This window comes from Citrus sinensis, chromosome 3, assembly GCF_022201045.2.
Source record: "Citrus sinensis cultivar Valencia sweet orange chromosome 3, DVS_A1.0, whole genome shotgun sequence".
NCBI classification, from domain to species: Eukaryota; Viridiplantae; Streptophyta; class Magnoliopsida; order Sapindales; family Rutaceae; genus Citrus; species Citrus sinensis.
Genome location: NC_068558.1, coordinates 5394556 through 5415509, shown reverse-complemented (window position 1 = coordinate 5415509; position 20954 = coordinate 5394556). Strand labels below are relative to the sequence as shown.

The following is a 20954-nucleotide window of genomic DNA, read 5'->3' as shown; positions in this document are numbered from 1 at the left end:
CAGCTATTAGGACCCCTCAAAAAAGCTTTTAAAACCCCTTTCCCTAACACACCCCATTAAAACATTAATAAAAAAAGTTTACACAATTTTGTAACATTCCACTTATTCCCAAAGTAACCCTAAATAGTAAAAAAGAAAAAAAAAAGTTATTTATAAGCCCGAGTAATGGCTGTATAGATTTCTTTTGAATTGGTATCTGCCTGGGTTTGTTGATTTGCAATATTTCACGAGTTGCTGGTTTGCCGAAATTTTAAGGACATTGGTGGGGGTTTGTTGGTTTGCTCAAAAAAGCAAGCAAAGAAATTCGACAGTGGTTTGTTTTGATTAAAATAGCTATTGGGTTTATTTAAAGAGGTTGACGTTCTGCTTGTTGATTCGTGAAGGATTAGTAAATAAATTAGCTCCTGCTTTATAAAAGAATTTTGGTTTGGGGTAGAACTCATATAATTACTCATAGTAATTATTGAGTTTGTCAGCTCAATAGTAACTGCAACTGCACAAGAATTACTTTATTAAATCTTCTTGGCCATAAAACTCATTGCGGGATTCGAAAAAGTCTCAACTTGTATTGTTTTCCATATCGTAAATAGATTTTAATTGAAATTTTGAACATATAATTGCATATGGTTGCAAAGAGTTTTTGTTGAAATCAAGTTAACGAGAAAGTTTTATCAAATACATATATTTTTCATGTAATTTTAGTTGTGGGTAAAAATATAAATAATAATAGGGGTTTTAATAAATTTAAAAAAAAAATATTCCAATAGTTCAAGTCTAGATGTAATACATGTTTGGTGGGCTAAATTCAAAAAATATGAATTATAAAACAAATAATTTAAATTCACTTTTATGGTTATAAAACCAAGAACATGTTTAACACATTCTCAATAAATTGACAATTAAATTACAAAATAAATTATAAAACAAAATTCAAGCAATTTGCCTTGTCTCTTTTAAAATCCTAGCTTTTTATCCCGATCTAACCCTCACAGTTCTCTCTCTCTGTAGTGTTGTTACCCTTGTTCTTCAATCAAAATTCACCGTCACAGATCTCCCTTTCCATGCCCAAAATGGACTGCTGTTTCGTCTCTGCTACTTCGACAATCCGCCTTATTATTTTTTTTTTCTATCTTAATTGTAGATAAAAACAACTTTTAGTTTTTTTCAGAGCTTCCATTATTTTCAAAAAGATCAACGAACTTTTTTGTTTAATAAATGGTTGAATGGGTAACTTCTAGAGAATTGATTTTTCAAATTTACGATTAAGTAACAACGCATACAGATTGGAGACCGGCATTTGCCATATTGTAGCTAATTGTTTATATATATCCTTGTCCTTCAGAAAACTTAGAGGTGGCAAAAATACCCGCTCGGTCTGGACCCGGATCGTACCCGGGCATTGCGGGCCGGGTAATACTCGGCCCGGGTATGAAGCTGAGTCGGTATTGGGCATCACTTGATAAACCCGGAACCCGGATTTTATTTAAAAAATTATAAAATATATATTATTTTAAATATTTTATATTTATTTGACTTATTTATTATACATATATAAAGTTTTAAACACTTAAAGTTTATATTTTCATGTCAAATTTTATTGAAATAAATTTAAAATTTATAAAATTACTAAAAAATAAAAAATATATACACATAAAATATTAAAAAATATAAAATTCGGGTACCCAAATTAAAATCCGGCCCGAACCTGAACCCGAACTGGTTGCATCCGGGCAGGGTCCGGTCATGGCAATACCCAGACCCGACCCGGGGTTTTGCCATCTCTAAGAAAACTCACTAGAACGGAGGATCTTGAACAATGCTAAACACACAGGACAGCTTTAATAATTTCATAAAATGCGGATGTGCCCATTGTTATTTTACATAATACCTGTGACGTTTTCACACGGCGACAGCGCAATATGACTTTTACCCACGGTGGCTTCAAATTTTCATAGGCAACGAACGATTCAGATAGTGTCGATTATTTATTTTTATATATTTATATTAAAATTGTCATACGAGCAAGCAAATATAATAAATATATAAAAATATTATTATTATCAAAATTAAAAAAAAAATAGTAAAGAATTAAAAAGAATACAAAAAGCATCATCATACTTGAATGACTTACCCGGAGCCGTTACCGTCTCACCGAATGCCGTCTCCTTGGCTTGCCCCATCTTTTCTTTCTATTTTTGATTTTGTTATTCCCTCACTCGGATTTCAACTTGTTAAGCTCCCTTGTTCAGAACTTCAGATCTGTTATCTATAATTAGCTTCAGTCTCGTCTCTTTGATTATTCTTATTCGTAAATATTTTTTTTCCCATTAATTCCTTCAACCTCATCTCGTGCTCAATCAAGGTACAATCCAACTTTCAACTTAATTCGTCAGCTCTTCTTTTACCAGTATTTACTCATTCATGTACAGTTATTTTGATCACTATGTTTTGCGTAAAATGTTGATTCTAATTTTCTTTGAAGTTTAATTGTTTTTATTTATTTATTTATTTACTTGATAATGTGGTGATTTACATTTCGTGCTGCGTTCCTTGAGGTCCACAGTTCTGATAGAAGCTCAAATTTTAGCTCCAAAATAACACTTGGAATTTAATCCAACTGTTTTTATTCTGGAAGTTTATTAACTCAATATAGGTGCCGCCAAAATAGGTAATTGTGTTTTAATTATTCATTAAAATCCTAAGAATTGATGGATGCTATCAAAATTCTGCACTTCAAAATATGCTGCATACCGAAATGTGATACCTATCTTTTGAACGTGGTTCCTCACACAATCTACAAAAGATTTTGTGAAGTAAGCTAAAGCCAGTGTGGAGCTAAACGTGTATTTTCATTTTGTTTTATTACATTTGGATCGAATAAATGGCAGTTTATGAGAAATTCATTAGTATTAAACTATTAATGCCAGCCTCTTTATATTTCTAGGCTTATGTATCTGGATTGGTAGGATGATGGACAGCTGATTATTGCACGGACCGCAACACATGCCTCTTGATATTGTGAATGTCATGATCGGTGTAACAAACTTTCTACTTCTTATCACTTAAAAATTTCGAGTCCAAGTGGTAGAGTTAAAAATGGCACGAGCAGCTTTATGGTTGGATGTTGGTGGTAATAGTTGAGGCAAACTCGATCTTTAGCATCTCAGTGGTGCCACATCATCTCTTTTTCTTGTGTTGAGGCTCAGATTGTTTGATATGTGGTCGTTTAACATTCAGATAATTTCCAGTGCGTGAATTGCTTCATATGCAGAAGAAACACAGGTCTAGGAATTCACAATGTAAGCATTCCCTACTAGTAAAAAATTAGTGCATATGGTTTCAGATTGTAAACTTAAATTGTTTAGCATGAAATGAATAAAGCTAGTAGGCTATCTTTCTTGCTTTTGAACATTTTCCCTTTCCTTTTCTTTCTGTGATAAATATGTGGGTTGTCCATGCTTATCTGCCTTAAATTAAACTTTTTTCTTTCATGTCAGGCTAGTATGTCTCTCTTGTTCTGGCACAGACCTGAAGAGGATTTACTGTTTTCTAATAATATAATTGAAGACTGTTGCTGTTTCTATCTGTTTATTTGAATATCACAGATTATTTAACTATGTATTAATTTTTGGCTTGAAGCCTTCAATCTAAAGCTGCCTATTACTGTTTGTGGACTTGAAGCTTTTCAGTGAGTTAAGTTTCAGGCCAAAAAGTTGTGTTTTTGGCTTGGTTTTCTTAGGCTTTAGAATCTTTGATTCCTATTACATCATTGGGATGACATGACGATTGGCACTTCTCTTTGCATCCTAACATCTCTGTTTGTATGATTGGTGAGGTTGAAATCTTCCACTCCAGAGAAATGATAATATTTCGTGACATGCAGCGTTATTCCTGATGAAAGAACTATTCCTGTGGTGTGTGCGGCTCAGAATGAATTCTAGAAAATTGATTTTTGCTGGGGCCATGACAACAGTTGCGGCTGCTCTTCTTCACTTGTGGTTTCTCTCCCATCCTTTAACAGTTTCTTCATATAATTCCTTGAACGGTTCTATGCGGCCTAGTCAGCTTAGTGAGACACTTCAGGAGCCAAGGATTTACAGAATTCAACACCTTCCAGCTAATTCCATCATTTCACAGAATTCTTCAATTGAAGTGATGCAATCAGTTCCTGTAGAGGGAAGAGCAGGAGATTCTAACGGTAAAAGATGGAAGACAGATGATAAGTCAAAGGTCATACCCACGCCTCCTCCTCCTCCTCCTAGATCACCAACCTTGTCTTTACAGGTAAAACTTTTTTCAGTTTCTTTTTGTTTTCTAGTTTATTATGATAAACCAGAGCTATGACCAGTAATATCCATGCTATGTCACCTAAAATTCAGAGATACATTTGGACGTTGACACCTATTGAAGCACTTTTGTTTGCTAAAAAGGAGATTGACCATGCTCCAATCATTACTGAAGATGCTGAACTGTATGTTCCTCTATTTCGGAATATTTCTGTCTTCAAAAGGTATAATTTATTAATTAGATCAGCCTTTTTTTTTTAAATTCATTATGTTTGTTTTTTTGTTTACAGTAGTTTCTGCTCTATGGAATGCTATGCCTTCTGATCTAAATATTCATGACTGGATTAGAAATAAAGATAAATTTTGCTATCGAGCTTGCGTTTAACAGTTATCATAGTTTCAAATGAGAGTATTATGCCCTATAATTTTACGGTGTTAGGATGCAGGATTGGTAATTTTTTTTTTCATGAGAAACTCAAAAATGTATTAAAGGTGAAGAAGATGCAGGATTGGTAATTAAGGACAAATTTCCTTTGGCCATGACAGAGGAATTATCAGAAAGAAGGCAGACTTTTTCATTTGTTATAAAATATCAGAGGGGGGTTCCTGTGGCATCTCGGCTTAAACTTCATGTTGCCATCATATATTTATGCAATCGTCTGGAACAACTATTGTGGATTGAGATGGGTATTTTCAGAGAAACTTAATCATAAAGGAAAACAACATTCTCTAGGAATTGTGTTACCATTCAAGATCTTTTAAGATTATTGAATATTCACCTATTTACCAATAAGTGGTTTCCGATATTTAGCAGTTTGGAGCTAGCCTAAATCAGTAATGTTTTGTAGGTGGGATCATAATGAACAGCACCCTGATTGAAGTTTTGTTTCAACAGCATAAATTGGTTGGGCATCTGCAAAGAAGACATATTGATGTAATGGTTCGTAGGTGGGATCATAATGATGACTAAGACTCCAAAAGACACTAGGCAGAGAGATAGATCTTGATTACTAAGGATTGGATGAACCTGCATTGCAAATAGTTTTCCAGCATATGTTCCATTTAGAAATAAAATAATTCCTGATCAGTACCTTTTGTTTGCCACAGAGGCTTAATTGTTGTTACTTCTTACAAAGTTTCTCAATGCCTTCTTTTCTTCTTCAGATGGAGAGTTCTCTTGTAAATTTTCCTAAGCAAATTCACTGGGCATTCAGTTCATATGTTTATCACTAAATCATTCTGGTGCCGCTGTTTTCCTTAACTTGAATAAATCTTAATATCTAAAACCATACTTTTGCCTTGATTTGCAGGAGCTATGAGTTGATGGAAATGACGCTTAGGGTATACATTTACAGTAATGGAAAGAGACCTATTTTTCATCATCCTTATCTTAGAGGTATTTACGCTTCTGAAGGATGGTTTATGAAGTTAATGAGAGGAAACAAGCACTTTGTTACAGAAGACCCAGAAAAGGCTCACTTATTTTATCTTCCGTACAGTGTACGCCAATTACAATTGGCTCTTTATGTGCCTAACTCACATAGTATGAAACCGTTGACAAATTTTTTGAGGGACTATGTGAACATGATTGCCGCAAAGTATCCCTTTTGGAATCGCACGCATGGGTCGGATCATTTTTTTGTTGCTTGCCATGATTGGGTAAATTATTCTGTTCTCCTTTCTGCATAGATATTTGAATCAGCCAAATTAATTTGATTAATGCTTAGTTACAAGAGAACTTCTGATTTCTGTCACTAAATATACATCCGTGGTTGAAAACTGGCTGAAATATTGAAACAAGCACAGTATGTCTAGTTGAAATTTGCATGTCATTAAAATGAGATAAGCATATCATCCCCAATGAAACATTGAAACCAAAATGCAGCCACTTCCAGAATGATGTAGGATGAGTTAGGCTTATCTAGGAGTTATTCTTGTTTTTCCTTTTTAAGCTGCATGAGGTTTTGTTCTTTATTTTTCCAAAAGTAATTTTCTTATTTTCCAAAAGTAGTTTTCTTATGTTGCATATGATTATGTATGTTTCTTATTATAAGAAGAATTCTGGTTTTCATATTCTTCTGTATAGGACCTAGGCCACTATCAATAAGGCTTTTCAGTTTTGAGTAGAACTTGGACGAAGACTTTGATAATTACTAATTATTGGGAAATGATCATGATATTGTCTCTTAATTTCCTCTATATCTTTCTCTCCTTTCTTTTCTCTTTATTGGTTCTCAATCAGAAAACTAATAGCAGGCATCATTTTCTTGATTTGATCAAATACCTTCATTTGGTTAAGAATGCAAGAGCCAAGAGCCATCTATTTCAGTAGACATTCATTTTCATTCGATACTGTATGTGCTTGTTATATTCCTTCCAATACACTGTTTTATCTGATTTTAAGTGATAGCAATGAAAAAAGCTTTCAGTTTCTGCATTTGAATTAAGTTTTTGGAAAGACAAGTTTGTGCTATGAGATGATTCCCATTCTCTATCAAGGCCTTCAACATTATTACAGTGTCATATATAAATTATATTTGGGTTTGATTTGAAGAATTTGTGGAATCTGAGCCGAATTGAATTAGCAACTTCTTTATTGAAATTCCTTCAAGGTCTTTCTGGCACATCCACATACATGCAGTTGGACACAAGCACATTTAACGCATTACTTTTTAGAGATAATAGCATTTGTTTTTTCAGAGAACAACCATTGGCATTAATAAAACTACTTGGCCAAATTCTCCTTTTTCATATCAAATTTTGATTTGACATGCCAATAGTAGCAATCATCAACTCCTGAGTAGCTTCAAGTGAGCATATCAGCAACATTGTGGAACATCTGAGGATATAAATTTATTCTGGTCAGTTTGAGTGCATTCGCTTTCTAATTTTTCTCTGTTCTAATTTAACATTTGCAGGGCCCTTACACGACGGTTGCACACACAGAACTTAAGGAAAATGCCATAAAAGTTCTATGCAATGCTGACCTATCCGAAGGCATTTTCGTGGCTGGTAAAGATGTTTCCCTGCCGGAAACCACGATAAAGTTTCCCAAGAAACCTCAAAGGCATATAGGTGGTGGAAATAGAGTATCTCAGCGTCCAATCCTTGCCTTCTTTGCTGGATATATGCATGGCAGGGTCCGACCTATACTTCTTAAGTATTGGAAAGATGATGAGGACATGAAAATTTATCGTCGTCTGCCTCATCTTGTGTCTAAAGAGATGTCATATATTCAACACATGAAATCAAGTAGGTATTGTATATGTCCAATGGGGTATGAAGTTAACAGTCCTCGGATTGTAGAGGCCATATATTATGAATGTGTTCCAGTCATTATTGCAGATAATTTTGTTCTACCTTTCAGCGAAGTATTGGATTGGAGTGCATTCTCTGTGGTGATACCGGAGAAGGATATTCCCAAACTAAAGGAGATTCTCCTGGCAATCCCGCTGAGAAAATATCTTGAGATGCAAGTTAATGTAAAGATGGTTCAAAAGCATTTTGTTTGGCACCCTGTGCCAATCAAATATGATTTGTTTCACATGGTGCTGCACTCAATTTGGTTTAATAGATTGAACCAGATTCAGGATCCCCAATCACAGTAAATCTTGTTGGTTTACTTAAGAGTGGATATTATTACATAGTACTTTATATAGGTACCATTGAAAAGCTGAAATGAATGAAAATTAATCAAAAGCATAGTAATTGTGATTGTTGTGGGAAACCACAAAATTTGTCGCCTCAGTGATGGTTTGGTGCTTTAGCATCCATGTGCTTGGTACCGACGGCAGGAACAGAGCTATGAAAAAAATGGTGATGCCGGAATATGCATTCATGACCCAGGTACAATGTAATAAATAGATTGCATTTACAATTATGTGAGTCTTCTTTTAATGCATTGATTATTTCTTAAATGGGAGATGATCCAACTGGTCAGCTTGTTCATGATTTGTTTCCCAGTAGTTTTTGGTCACCATTCGTATTGACCCCGCATCTTGATACTGAGAAATCTGGCAATCACTGCACTTGAACATTATATAGTATTTTTTTACAAATTCATTTGTGGTTAAATGTACAGTTTCAGTTGTGCCTTTGTTCCATGATGAAATTGGGGATTACTATAATTGACTGTACCTTTGTCTCTAATTGCCATTGTACTTCCATTAAACCCCGTGTTGTGTTAACAAGAAAAAAATTAGTCATTTTCTATTAAATGGCATCATGTATTATGGACAAGTCTATTAAATATTTAGACATACAGTACATGCATTTTTTTCCTGCATAATATTGTTGTCCCATTCATTGACGATTACAATCTTGGTGTTTTCTTTTCAGTTTATGGATCACAACGGCACAGCCTTTGTATTTTCACATAACAATCAATGCAGGTGATTTTTTTTAACGTATTTTTTTTAGTGTATTTTTACTGTACACTTGTGTAGGGAACGTAACAAGATACCTTTGTATGCGTTGATTCTTAGACTTTACATGTGAGTAGTAGCAATTAGAGAGATGTTAAGGCACAACCTTTGTGTGCGTTGATTCTTAGACTTTACATGTGAGTAGTAGCAATTAGAGAGATGTTAAGGCACAATCTGCTGTTATGGATTCTACGGCTATATTTGATGTTTTGGTTCAGAGAAAGAGGTATGAGAACTTAAACCGGCTACACACTAATTCCTGCACACCATCGACTTTATTTATCCCAACATCAAACATGCGTTAAATATTTATTTGGTATGACTTATCTAATTATCATAAATATTTATTTAATATCACAAATTCTTATCGAAATTTTTGTAATTGTGTGGTTATTTTTTCATTAGAACTTTTGAAGATTTTTTTTGGAGCGTTAAATAAAATAAAGAATCTACGATGTTGTGGAACGGACTAGTCGTAAAAATATTTACGTCAATTTGCCAGTACTCGGTCGGTAACATTAACGCTCGCGAACGGAGAAAGGCTGACACTATGAAGTTGTTTGAAGCGGCAATGAAGCTCACATTTTCTTATATTTCTTTCTACCTTTTCTGCTACAAAGTACTTAGTTTAATTTTTTTTTTTTCAAAATTTTCTCTAGTCATTCATTGTTCGGGTTATTGTTCAAACAAACTCCAATATTTTTGTTCAAAAAATTAAAATATCTCTGACTCGGGCTGACTGTGTACTAATAAATGGAACAGGCAGCAACAGGGTGTCTAAAATTAGGCTAATGTGAAGTTATATGTATGTAATTTATAATCCTCTTACATGAATAATTAGTGGGTCTCTCACATGAATAGTCAGTGGACCCATAAGAGGATCCCTAAAATTATTGAGCAATACATAAAAGTGATCTCTTTGAAGGAGAAAACATTTATGGACAAAGTGCTCATCTCTGTTGATCAGTGAGCCAAAGATGATCATCATCCAGTTGAAGAAATTTATTTACCCAGTCCAAACCACAGAGCCCCTCAGTAGAAAAATCGAAATCAAGATTGACTTCCGAGTTTGCAATTTGCCTGCCACCCTCATCATTTACGGGAGCAATCTCCGAGGTGTTTTCAGGAACTGTTAGTCGTGTAGTTGCAGGCTGCTGAGGCTGCTGCGGTGTTTTCTGCTTGTGATTTATTTTCTTGCTCAAATGAGAATTCCAGTAGTTCTTAATTTCATTATCTGTTCGTCCTGGAAGTCTCCCCGCAATCAAAGACCATCTGTTTGCAGAAACAACGTCAATCAATCACCGTACCCTCCGCTTGCTTGCTTAATATTAATCTTAAAAATAAAAAAAAGGACGGTACCTGCTGCCCAGTAATTTATGGAGCCTGAGGATCAAGTCCTCTTCGTCGTCAGAAATGTTGCCTCGTTTGATATTCGGTCTCAAATAATTCAACCATCTCAATCTGCAACTCTTCCCACATCGATTCAAGCCTGCATAATTCATAGACAAATGAAACCAGCCAGCCCCGTTACAAAAAATTATTGATTCTTTCTCAGCTCCAAGCAAATTAAGGCTGGAAATGCCACTGCAAATGTAAATGTAACGAACCTGATTCAGTAGCAACATTTTTCCATCTTTTTGCACCGTGAATTTCGATATACTCGGTCAGCTTTCTATCTTCCTCAGCAGTCCAAGCTCCTCTGTTCACCACATTCTTACCAGACGCATCATTATTATTATTATTATTATTGCTCTTGGTGGGTGCCATATCGAGGGAAAATGCAAAGCACACAGGGAAAAAGCAAAAGTGATTGAGTGAGTGAGAGTGAGAGTGAGGGAGAAAATTGATTAGTGAGACACCCAATTGAAATTTAAGAGAGGGTCCTGTTCCTTAATAAATAGAGAGTTTATGTGGCTACGGGCATTGAAGCGTCAGCAGAATCTATGCGTCTACCCTTCTTGAGGGAAATGCCGAAGCAAATTAAATGGAACCCCCAAGCCTCCAACTACCAGTTAAAATTAGCGTGAATGTCAAGTTGAGATTAAATGACCAAATCGAATAAATTCTCATGCCCCATTTTGTATTAAGTTGCCGCGTTTCTTAATCATTCATGTGATGAGTTTGATTCTTTTGAGCAATATATAGCCAAAACTAGTCTCTTTCTTTCTTTCTTTGCCTCCCTGCAAGCTCTCAGACTTGCAATTTGGCAATTGTACAAAGGTTCATTGCTATTGGCTGCATTGTGTTTCCTTTGCCACAGAAAAAGAAATATTATACCATTCCTACAAGATTTTTTAAAAGAAAATTAATTATAAAATAAACAAAAAAAATTCACTACAAGGCATAAATTTTGTCTGTTGTGACTTTTATACTAAATTTTATGTCACTTTCAGTAAATATATCATTTTTCTTCCTTGGGCTTTTTTTTTTTTAATAATTTCATGGGAGGAATCTGTTTTTTGCAGGATCCATAATTTATACCAATCAGATTAAAAAGTCATAACTTACTTATATTTATTTTTAATTTATTTTGTGGTGACTGATCATTATAAATGACTATTTAGTATGGCAAAAAAATTCTCAGTTTTTTAATACTTAATTTTTATTTTTGTGTTGTTTAGTTGTAACTTGAGTTGAAAATTTGGGATTAAAAAAGCTCTTTTACCTCTACTGATAAAAGATAGAATTTTGAGCACTTTAAAAACTTTAAATTATTTAGATCTTATTTTATTTCACATTTTTCTTCCATTCTTCTTAACATAACTTTAAAAAACCTCTGCTTATTATTAATAAAAAAAAAAAACTTATTTAAAATGTAATACCCTGGTACCAAAGAGAGAGCATTTATTGTATCTTTATGAACAAAGGACTTATCTTTCGGGCTAAAGACTAGTGTTTGTGTAGCCCTAATAAATGGTAGGGGCCAATTCATTTCTATGAGAGTTAGGAATATTTGCACCCCTCCAAAATTCTCTTTCTTATTTTTTAATTATATTTTTAACCTAATACCAAAAATATCTTCTTCTTTTTTTAATTAAACATTCTTTGTGTTTTGTAAATCCTTCAAATTTTAATAATTTTCTCCCCCTTAAATCTTTTGTACAGTCTGGATATTTATATCTTTCTTTTCACAAAACTCAGAAATATTAGTTTTTCAAAAATAAAAATAAAAATAAATGAAAAATATTAATATTTTAAGTTCGTACAAAATCAATTGTATAGATGAGACTACAAAAGAAGAAAAGAGAGAAAGAAAACTAAAGCTTTTATTGTACAAGTAACATTGAAATTAATCGCTGGACCAACAAGTCAATGAAGCAAACCTATCAGTAGACTAGATTTGTAAACCTTAAAAAAAAAAAAAAAAAAAGTCATATATACATATATGTATGTATATAAAGTGTAATTGTAAAAGAAGTCATGGTTAGATGGTCTCAATATTTATTGGAAACCCACTCTTTATACTTTTTAATTGGTGCCATTATTTAGGACTCTAAAATAAAATTGTTATAGAACACAAAAATTCTTAACGAGAAGAAATTTTAATTCCCGATCACTTCCGGCAAACTACAGGTCCGATAACTACAAAAATTTATGATTGTATGTAGTGTCTCTATCTCAGTTCTAATCATTATTCCAACAAAAGCACTACTGTTCAGGAGGAGCTCTAGACAAAGGATATTAAGATATTCCTTCAAACAATTTTGAATGAACTCTTAAAAATTTATGTTACCATTTCTAAATCCCCAGATATAAATTTTTTTTTTTTTTTTTTGAAAAAAATACAAGTATCAGTAATTTTTTTAAAAAAATATTGATATGTATATTACAATCATAAAATTACTTTAAAATAAATTTATTATGGCACAGTCAAATATTTACTCTTACCAATATTACATAGATATTGATTTCACCCATTTTAGTGGAGAAAATACCTACACTTACACAGTTATATAATTAAAAAGAGAATAGAATTCTAAAATATGGTGGGACTGGAATTGAGAAAAATTAAAAAATAAAAATCAAATTATATAGAATTTGGGAAATGCAATTTACAGACAAATGAGCACACACAAGTCACAGTGAGTCAAAGCATTAATTACACAGCCATGTAAAACGGTACCGTTTATACTCTTACTTAAGTTGACCAAATTAAAAAAATAAAAACAGATTTATTTCTATCGGTGCGGTTTGAAAATGTGAGAAATGAAAAAATGGTAAAAGCTTATTTAGTCCCTGTATTTTAAGATTAGTGTTCATTTAGTTTCTGTATTTTTTAAAATACCTCGAAACATCCATGTCGTTAAAGTATTGATATCCCTACCATTACTTTTTATATTTTTTGACTTACTTTTACAATATTACCCTTTTTATAATAATTTTTTTGTTTGGACATTAATAAAAATAAAATAATTAAATTACCAATTTAACCCTAAAAAATTATATTAATTTTTTTACAAGCACCATTTACACACTTGATAGTTTGCATACAATTTTTGATAATTAAAAATTAATATAATTTTTTAAGATTAAATTGATAATTTAATTATTTTATTTTTATTAATGTCCAAACAAAAAAATTATCTACCATCATTAAATATTATCAATGCATTGCAACTGTAAAATAACGTCCATAAGCATTCCACCACCTATCTACGAAGGTAGTAGTATCTCAAAATACTCCATCATTTTTTACCATCATTTATTAAACTCACCATCATCAGATTGCATCAGAAATTAAACAAGCGTCGCTTATTCATTGCTGAGATTCAGATCATTGGTAAGCCTAACAGAAGTAATACCATCTATTCAAATTACAACCTTTTCAACATATACATAACCAGAAAAAATGTAGAGTTTCACGTCTTCTTAATTTAAGCTCATCAAAATCAAAACCCAATTGAGACAAAAATTTAATCAGTGGCCGGGGGAGTGTTAATTCAAGTTTCAAAAGAAAGTATATACTATTGCGTGCAGAGACAAGGCAGCAAAGTATCAAAATCCGAGGCAAATCTCGACAGATTATACTATACCTGTCCTAATGATCTTGCATTTTGTTTCTTTAGATGATGGGCACCATCTAGGGAGGAGATTAATTGCTGGATTTATATATAGGAAGAATGAACATGTTTGAAGGGTAAGGTACAAACAATTAATAGCGGCAATTACAATCTGAATTTGACATGATGGCCTTAATCATAGGTCCATCAATATTAAAACCCTACTTTATGAACGAGCCGATGCTAGTACTTGTTGCAACAGTCATCTATTGTAACTTGGGATGAGTTTGTGAGAGAATAGTATTTTAAATTTTGAAAAATGCAAGAAATTAAGTGTAAAATCTAGTCAGATTCATTGTGCTTAATAATATAAATTGATGAAGTGGTGTGCTAATCATGTACATAGTTAAATAGCAACGTACCTAACCAGAAATTAAAAGAAAAATTGTAATTATCCACCCACCATTTAATATCTTGAATTTTTTCAAAAATACACAAATCTTCATTTTTTTGACAAAATTCTACTAAAGTTAATATTTTTTTTACTCGTCCACTTTTACATCAACTTCGTTAAAAAAAATTAACGAAATAGTGGTCAAATGACTTTTTTACCACCTAAACATAAAATAATTCTTTGAAATCCTCGTAGCTTTGAGCTGCTCAGCAAGCTTCTCCACAACAGCTTGCTTCTGCTTCTCCTCGATGTGAAAACAATCAACCAATAAGTTCTTTTTGCCTTGAGCTCCACAACACCATACATGCAGATAGCTACATTGACCCTTTTTTACGACGACTTTGTGAAATAGATGGCGAGAGAGAGATTGGGATCGGTGCAAAAGAGAGAAAATGTAGAATTTGAATAGCAGGGAATGTAGAATTAAATAGGCATTTTTGATAAACAGGTTCTGGTTTAATGCTTCTGTGTACACAAGAGATTTTGTGGTGAAAGATGTAAGCACTACGTTGAATTTGACAAGATTTTTCACCTTTTATTTCAGAAATAAAAAATAATTTTAATAGTTGTGGATAATGGGTCCAATTATTGACAAATTTATGGCAACCCGTGAAGCTTTTCGTGGATTGTTGCTAAGCATTTGAAGTTTTTACTAACTTCAAATTGGAGTCTTCAATAGCTTGGAGCTGGCTCAAAAAAGCTTCTCCTTCCCCTCAATCTTGAAAACAACGAACCAGTAAGTTTTTTTCACCTTCGGCTCCAAAATTTTTAATTTGCAGTCATCACGCTCAGGCATACCAAACAGTTGCGTTGGCCATTTTTTGTGACAATTGACGAGGATCATGTTTCGATTAATGGCACTTAATGCTCGTCGATTATGCCCAACCACAGCCATGAATGTTCCTCCTCCAGCCGGAATTCTCAGCAGCAACAATAAGTTTTTGGGTTTCAACTGTGTGTACGATGTGGTTTTTGCTTTTCAAATGAAATGACAACTTTAACCTTACGATATCAGTAAAGTTATAACGGAACTAACACTAAAGTGGACGAGTGAAAAAATTATTAACTTCAGGTAGAATTTTATTAAAAAAATAAAGATTTGTGTATTTTTAAAAAAAGTTCAAAATATCAAGTGATCGGTGGATAATTGATCCAAAAAAAAAAGAAAATTGTTAATTTACCTACTTGTCAGTCCTATATATATTTTACCAATAACTTGCATAGTGCCACAAACGCTTCCTAACGTAATCTTAAGCCTAATAAAAGAAAAATGCCACTGCCTTTTGCATGTTTAGCGTCTAAGCCCTGAAAACATTTAAGCTAGAAATGCAAATTAACATTACACATCAAATAAGAATAAATTTGGAATTTCTTGATAACTAAGCAAAAAGTCTTTGTTTCAAGTCTTAAAAATCTTGAGTTGGTTCACTGCGTCATTGCGGAAGGTGCCAAGAAATGGGTTATATGACTACTACTTATTATTGTTACTATTACCTAATCCCCAAGTCATTTATGTAGTATTTACTTTTTGAAGTAGGAGTGAAAAATTTAGATTCTTCGTACTTCAGTGTTTACTTACCAATTTTAAGGGTGAAGTGAGAATCACACTCCGTGAGACTCATCTTTTTTTGGAGTATAGAGTATGATTCTCACTCCATTTCCACTCCCATTGGGGAGGTGGGAGTGAGAATCAACTCCACCCTCTTCCCTTTTTACCCTTATATAAAATAAAATAAAATAAATAATATCATGTTTATTCAAATAATATTATTATATTAATTAAAAATAATAATTTACAATTGATTTTAAGTTAAAATTACTTAAAAATTATATTATTAAACTCATAGAGAATTAATAATATTACTATATACTATTTTTATTTGAATATAATAATATTATATTTATTTAATATTAGTATTTAATAATAATCAATACTTTATTCTAAAAAAATATTAATTTTGTATTATTTATTAATAATAATGTTTCATTTGTGTTGCTCTTAATAATAACTTTTTATTTACATAATTAAGAATATTAATAATTATTATTAATTTACAAATATTATAAAATAAATATTTTATTTTTCAAATATATTTTTTTATTAATTTTGTAATTAAAAACTACAATTCTTTAAATAAGGATAAAATTATAATTTAAAATCATTTACTCTCAATTTAAGACTATGTAAACACATTAATTGAATTTTGATTTCAATTCCATACTCTTATTCTAGTATAAGTAAACAATCTACTTCCACTCCCACTCCACACTCCTAATCTCAGGATTCCCACTCCAATTCAAAATGTATATATTACCTTTAAATAATCACCGTATTATGTCATGCTAACAAAATACAAAATAAATAATGCAATGAAAGTACTAACTAATAGCTCTGCGTCAATATTTGTTTTAAGATTAATAGATGATAGAATTATGCCTCACTAAAGGTGGGAACGTTTGTACCTTTCTTTTTTCAATATTGTTTAGTACACTTTTTTTCCAGTAGTTTTTTTATCCCCCAAAGTGATCCTATCCGTTAGACTGTACACTTGCCATCTGCCCGGTTAAAATTTTCTTTGCACCGTATGGCCTTTTCTGATTCCTAATCCTTTTCTATGAACTGAATATTTAAACTTTTTCATGCTGCACATATCGGTCTTTACTTACAAGAAGGCTGCGCACAAAACTCATCCACCGTTAACCTTGAAGATTAACAAAACCTATTTCTGTTTTTTTCCTCCCTATGTTCTTGCTCTTATACTCTTTTATCTAAGCTCTGTGAAAATGTCTGAAAGCCTTTTTCAGCACACTAAATACAGCAAACAGAATAAAAAACATTATAATCTTCTTTGAAGCAAACAACCTAAGGTTTACCCGCACGCCATGTTTCCTCATCAGGTCGACAAATGCTGCAACCAACATGCGAAGCCAGGTGCCAATTGCATACACTGCCGTCTTAATAGTCTCCATCGGTCCATAAACATTACCCACAACATCACCAGAAACCTCCACATAGGACCATTTTGGCCCTACATCACTATTGTTTTTTGGCTGATTTAGACCAAGAATCTCATTCAGCCGGTCCGACAACCAAATAAGCAGTTTTGCAAGCCAAGCAACCTCATCATCAGAGATGGGCCGCTTCATCCAGTCACCTTTGTACTTGAAATCAGCCAATGCATGGTGTCCAACTCTTTTAGGCTTGAAAATTTCACCACGGGATTGCTGTTGCTGCTCTGGTTCTAGTGAAAATGCAATCGGCTTTATAGCATGCCCACCAAAAAGGCAGCTCATTTGAGTTTTCAGAGAATCTATACACTGAAGGTTTTGTGCAAGATTATCACCCGAAAAGGATTGCAGCTCAGCTTCTGCACGCAATATAAACAACTGCAATCACAAATTTGTGATCACTTGATTAGACTCTAATACTGTAAATTAATATAGAAAAGAACATAACAAACAAGGACCTGAAGAAGCCGTTGTCCACCATCTTCTCCATCATCAAAGAGTCTTAAATCTTTGTTCCAATTTTCATGCAAGAAAGATCCATCCGCATCACTCTCACATAAACCATCCTCCCAGTCCTCAAGTTACCAACAAAAATTTTAAAAATCATTAAAGTGATATATGATGCTTAAACAATCAGATGCTGTTGCTGATCAATATATTTGGGACAAATGCTGGCGTAATCCCTTTAAGAATCAATATTATGGTTAAACTACGTAACATCAAGCAGACATGAAAATGAAAAGTCGTCAAAGGATACATGACACCTTAAACATCTGGCTCAGAATTACATGCCATTAAAATTTTCAACTTCAAAATCTTCAGCATACAAGAAATTTTACATAGAATATATAGTGCCACATTGTATTTGGTTCTTTACTAAGTAAACTGGAATAGAAAAGCACTTAAGTGTGCATGGATGAACATACCTGCAGCTGCTCCCGGATAGTAGGAACAAATCTGCATAAGCTATGAAGCTTTGATTTGCTAGATCTAGCTTGTTCGGCATGGAAAACAGTATTTACATTTTTTATAAGGTCCATAAGCTCTCTAGATGACGTCAACATATTCAGAACCTGATTACAAGAAACGAATGAACAAACAGGAGAAGAAACAATGAAACATGAAAGATTTAGAACAAAGACTGAGCATTAACATGGTTCAGCAACTATACTGCATATATTATTGTAATACATATATCTATTAATCTTCAAAAGAAAGAAAGAGAAAAAAAAAAAGAAACATACACCTTATTAAGAAGCTATTGTTTGCAAAACTTTGATACGAAAGAGATTATAGCAACAACACTTGTTTACGGATTCCCCCCCACCCCCCCAAAATAAAAAAAACAAAGGGAAAATGTAAAAGGAGAGAAGAAAGATTGATAAGAAATTAACCAAAATTATGCTAACATTGGTTATATAATTTGTGACTTACGAAACATGTCGTTATTGATTTGACGCTAACCAAACAAGTCATTGTACATCACCAGGTTCAAATACAGCATGCACTCTTGCCATCGATAAATCATCCCAAAAATAATACTGCAAATTCACAAAATATACTGAACAAATTGAGTTATGACCAGAAAGGATCATAGCAAAGAGATACTGTCCGACCAACAGGACATTATCAAAGCTTATCAATTCTTAAGGCACCGAGCTATTAACAATAAATAAACCAAATGCCACACAGTCAGTCCAAACATGAATTCACCACAGCTAAACAAAAGTCAAGTCAAGATTTAACGTTGAAGATCAAGAACTCAAATAGTTCTCAACAATCTTAGGTACAACACTGAAACTTTAAAGGATAATGCATGTAAAATTTATAGTTTAGATACCCATAATGAGACATATTAATTCAGCCAAGATTCGGATAGAAAACAAACCTTCAATACCATCTGGAGAATATATTCAGGATCAGTGTGGAGAAACTTGTGGGCAAACCCAATAAAATGCATAACCAAGGAACTGTAGTATAGATAGTTCGATAGCACATAGCCCTGCCACAAAGACGAATAACCACAATCCTGGGATCGAGAATCCTCCTTCCTAGCATTCTTAGTACACCCATTTATAAGTGCATCAAATCCAACAAAATCATCAATGGTAATACTCCATGGCTCCATATAACAAACCCAGATGGAAAACACCTCGGATGCATTCTTGATCGAAGTCCCCACCGGACAAAACAAGAATGTCCTCAAAATAAACCTGTACAATGGCCTTTGTATCCACACATTCCAAGACCCGACAGCAGACACACAAGGCACCACTGACGCCAAATCCCCACTCTTCACAATGCTATCAAACAAGACTGAAGGTGAATCTGTAACCATCCACTTCGGACTCCCACTACACTCCGCATTACTCTCACACTGATTCGTAGCCAAAACTGAACTCAAATTCAGATACTTAACAAACAACTTGACCAACTCTCCTAACCCACTTGTAGGCGGAATCTCCCTCAAAACCACCGACAACCGAGGTGACACACCAAACCACTTGCACACATTAACACTCAAAGGCGAAAAATCATTATCAATCAGCCAATAGTTCAGAAATGCATCAACCAGAAACTCCGCACACAATAAAACTGAACCATCATAACCACTAGTGTAATTCAAAAGTGAGCTACGATAGGGGTGCTGGTGCATATTTAGATCACTAATAGGCACAAATTCACGTAAATATGCATACAATAGGCGTAAGTAAAGATTACACTCAAATTTTTGCTCTGGTACACGCTTAGCATTGCTAGAAAACCCAGGAATTGAATATGTCCAATTCTCTAACCTGAATTTCTCCTTTTTGGTCCTTTTAGTTAAGAGATTGTCAACATTGTTTTCATTATTTGCTCTGCATATTGGGTAATAAGCAAACCAAAACATGTAATACTCGAAAACATTTAACTGAACCTGGTACACTGAACCTGGACTCTTAATTGAATCAGCTTTCGCTTTACCTTTGAACAGCGGGCACAAATTTGAGAGAATTTTAACGTCCTTTTCAGAAGAGAGCATGAACCGGGCCCATTCCGGTAATCGTTCTGTCGGGAAGACGAATTTGACCAGAGATTTACGGTCAATGGAGAAAATCGAGTTGAAAACGACGCCGTTGGGCGAGAGGAGATGAAAAACCCTAGAGGCGAAATCAGGATCGTTCGATGAGGAAACAATGTCGATCCAGCTTGAACATTGGGGAGGTGACGTGGCGGAGGAGTCGTTGGTGAAGCCGAAGAGTTTGAGGATGAGAGTTGGGAAGGTTATGGAGAAGAAGTGGCGGGACTGATCGGACGAGCGCGAGTGCAGGAAGGTTTCAATGGTGGCGCAGGCGGAGATGATTTGCTGCGGAGTGGAGGATGATATGATCTTGGAGGCGAGGTCTTGTGATTGGGAGATCGAATCGACGGTGTAGGAGTTAGGGATCATAGTTTTAAAGGGTGGGAGATTTCAGTGTGTAGGCCTCAATGCTTAGGGATGATACGGTATTATGGTATGCCTCAGACCTTAGGGTTTTGATTCCCCTTCGAAGAAAAGAGAGGAAGCCAAAAGGAGGTTTAAACGAGGCAGCGGGGCAAATGTGGCGCGTTTTAATGGGGGTGAACCATGGGTACGTGGCGGCAAACTAGGGCTCTCTTGTTGACGATTGTGATTGGCTGTGGGCCCTACGTTTAAATTAAAATTTAAAATGTTCCGGTTCGATTACGGCAGGGAATCGAGGAAACGGTTTGATCAAAGTGGGCGGGAATAATCTCGACTTGTCCGGAGATGTAGGGTCAG

The 20954-nt window shown here is 34.0% G+C and overlaps 3 protein-coding genes across 8 annotated transcripts; 1 reads left to right on the top strand and 2 right to left on the bottom strand.

The window, feature by feature from the left end:
- The first annotated feature begins 2087 nt into the window (after positions 1 to 2087).
- LOC102621388 (probable glycosyltransferase At5g25310) lies at positions 2088 to 8933 on the top strand. 6 transcript variants are annotated; one of them, XR_008052969.1, is made up of 8 exons: positions 2088 to 2362; positions 2945 to 3130; positions 3238 to 3299; positions 3884 to 4284; positions 4380 to 4510; positions 5597 to 5945; positions 7205 to 8132; positions 8625 to 8933. XR_008052969.1 is itself a non-coding variant. In XM_052436663.1 (6 exons), exons 2-6 carry the CDS (start codon positions 3266 to 3268, stop codon positions 7892 to 7894), a joined length of 1605 nt encoding a protein of 534 aa, XP_052292623.1. In that variant the 5' UTR covers positions 2088 to 2362; positions 2945 to 3265; the 3' UTR covers positions 7895 to 8360. The 6 variants fall into 6 exon arrangements, 1 of the variants encoding a protein (XP_052292623.1); XR_008052970.1 differs by lacking the exon at positions 2945 to 3130; XR_008052968.1 differs by having other exon boundaries at positions 2967 to 3299.
- A 560-nt stretch (positions 8934 to 9493) lies between these two features.
- Positions 9494 to 10692, bottom strand: LOC102621115 (transcription factor MYB3-like). The gene is made up of 3 exons (XM_006477087.4): positions 10318 to 10692; positions 10070 to 10199; positions 9494 to 9982 (listed from the first exon to the last, which is right to left on the bottom strand). The coding sequence occupies exons 1-3, from the start codon at positions 10475 to 10477 to the stop codon at positions 9661 to 9663; spliced, it is 612 nt and encodes a 203-aa protein (XP_006477150.2). The 5' UTR covers positions 10478 to 10692; the 3' UTR covers positions 9494 to 9660.
- A 6063-nt stretch (positions 10693 to 16755) lies between these two features.
- Positions 16756 to 20739, bottom strand: LOC102620820 (uncharacterized). The gene is made up of 4 exons (XM_006477086.4): positions 19062 to 20739; positions 18100 to 18246; positions 17632 to 17748; positions 16756 to 17551 (listed from the first exon to the last, which is right to left on the bottom strand). The coding sequence occupies exons 1-4, from the start codon at positions 20601 to 20603 to the stop codon at positions 16934 to 16936; spliced, it is 2424 nt and encodes an 807-aa protein (XP_006477149.2). The 5' UTR covers positions 20604 to 20739; the 3' UTR covers positions 16756 to 16933.
- Between the last annotated feature and the right edge of the window lie 215 nt (positions 20740 to 20954).

Coding starts and splice junctions, on each gene's coding strand:
- LOC102620820 (XM_006477086.4), bottom strand. CDS start 20,603: ATGATCCCTAACTCCTACACCGTCGATTCGATCTCCCAATCACAAGAC. Junction 18,247..19,061: donor TTCTCCAGATGGTATTGAAG/GTTTGTTTTCTA, acceptor TCTTGTAATCAG/GTTCTGAATATGTTGACGTC. Junction 17,552..17,631: donor GTGGACAACGGCTTCTTCAG/GTCCTTGTTTGT, acceptor TTGTGATTGCAG/TTGTTTATATTGCGTGCAGA.
- LOC102621115 (XM_006477087.4), bottom strand. CDS start 10,477: ATGGCACCCACCAAGAGCAATAATAATAATAATAATAATGATGCGTCT. Junction 10,200..10,317: donor AAATGTTGCTACTGAATCAG/GTTCGTTACATT, acceptor TGAATTATGCAG/GCTTGAATCGATGTGGGAAG. Junction 9,983..10,069: donor CATAAATTACTGGGCAGCAG/GTACCGTCCTTT, acceptor TTCTGCAAACAG/ATGGTCTTTGATTGCGGGGA.
- LOC102621388 (XM_052436663.1), top strand. CDS start 3,266: ATGCAGAAGAAACACAGGTCTAGGAATTCACAAT. Junction 4,285..4,379: donor CACCAACCTTGTCTTTACAG/GTAAAACTTTTT, acceptor CCTAAAATTCAG/AGATACATTTGGACGTTGAC. Junction 5,946..7,204: donor TTGTTGCTTGCCATGATTGG/GTAAATTATTCT, acceptor TAACATTTGCAG/GGCCCTTACACGACGGTTGC.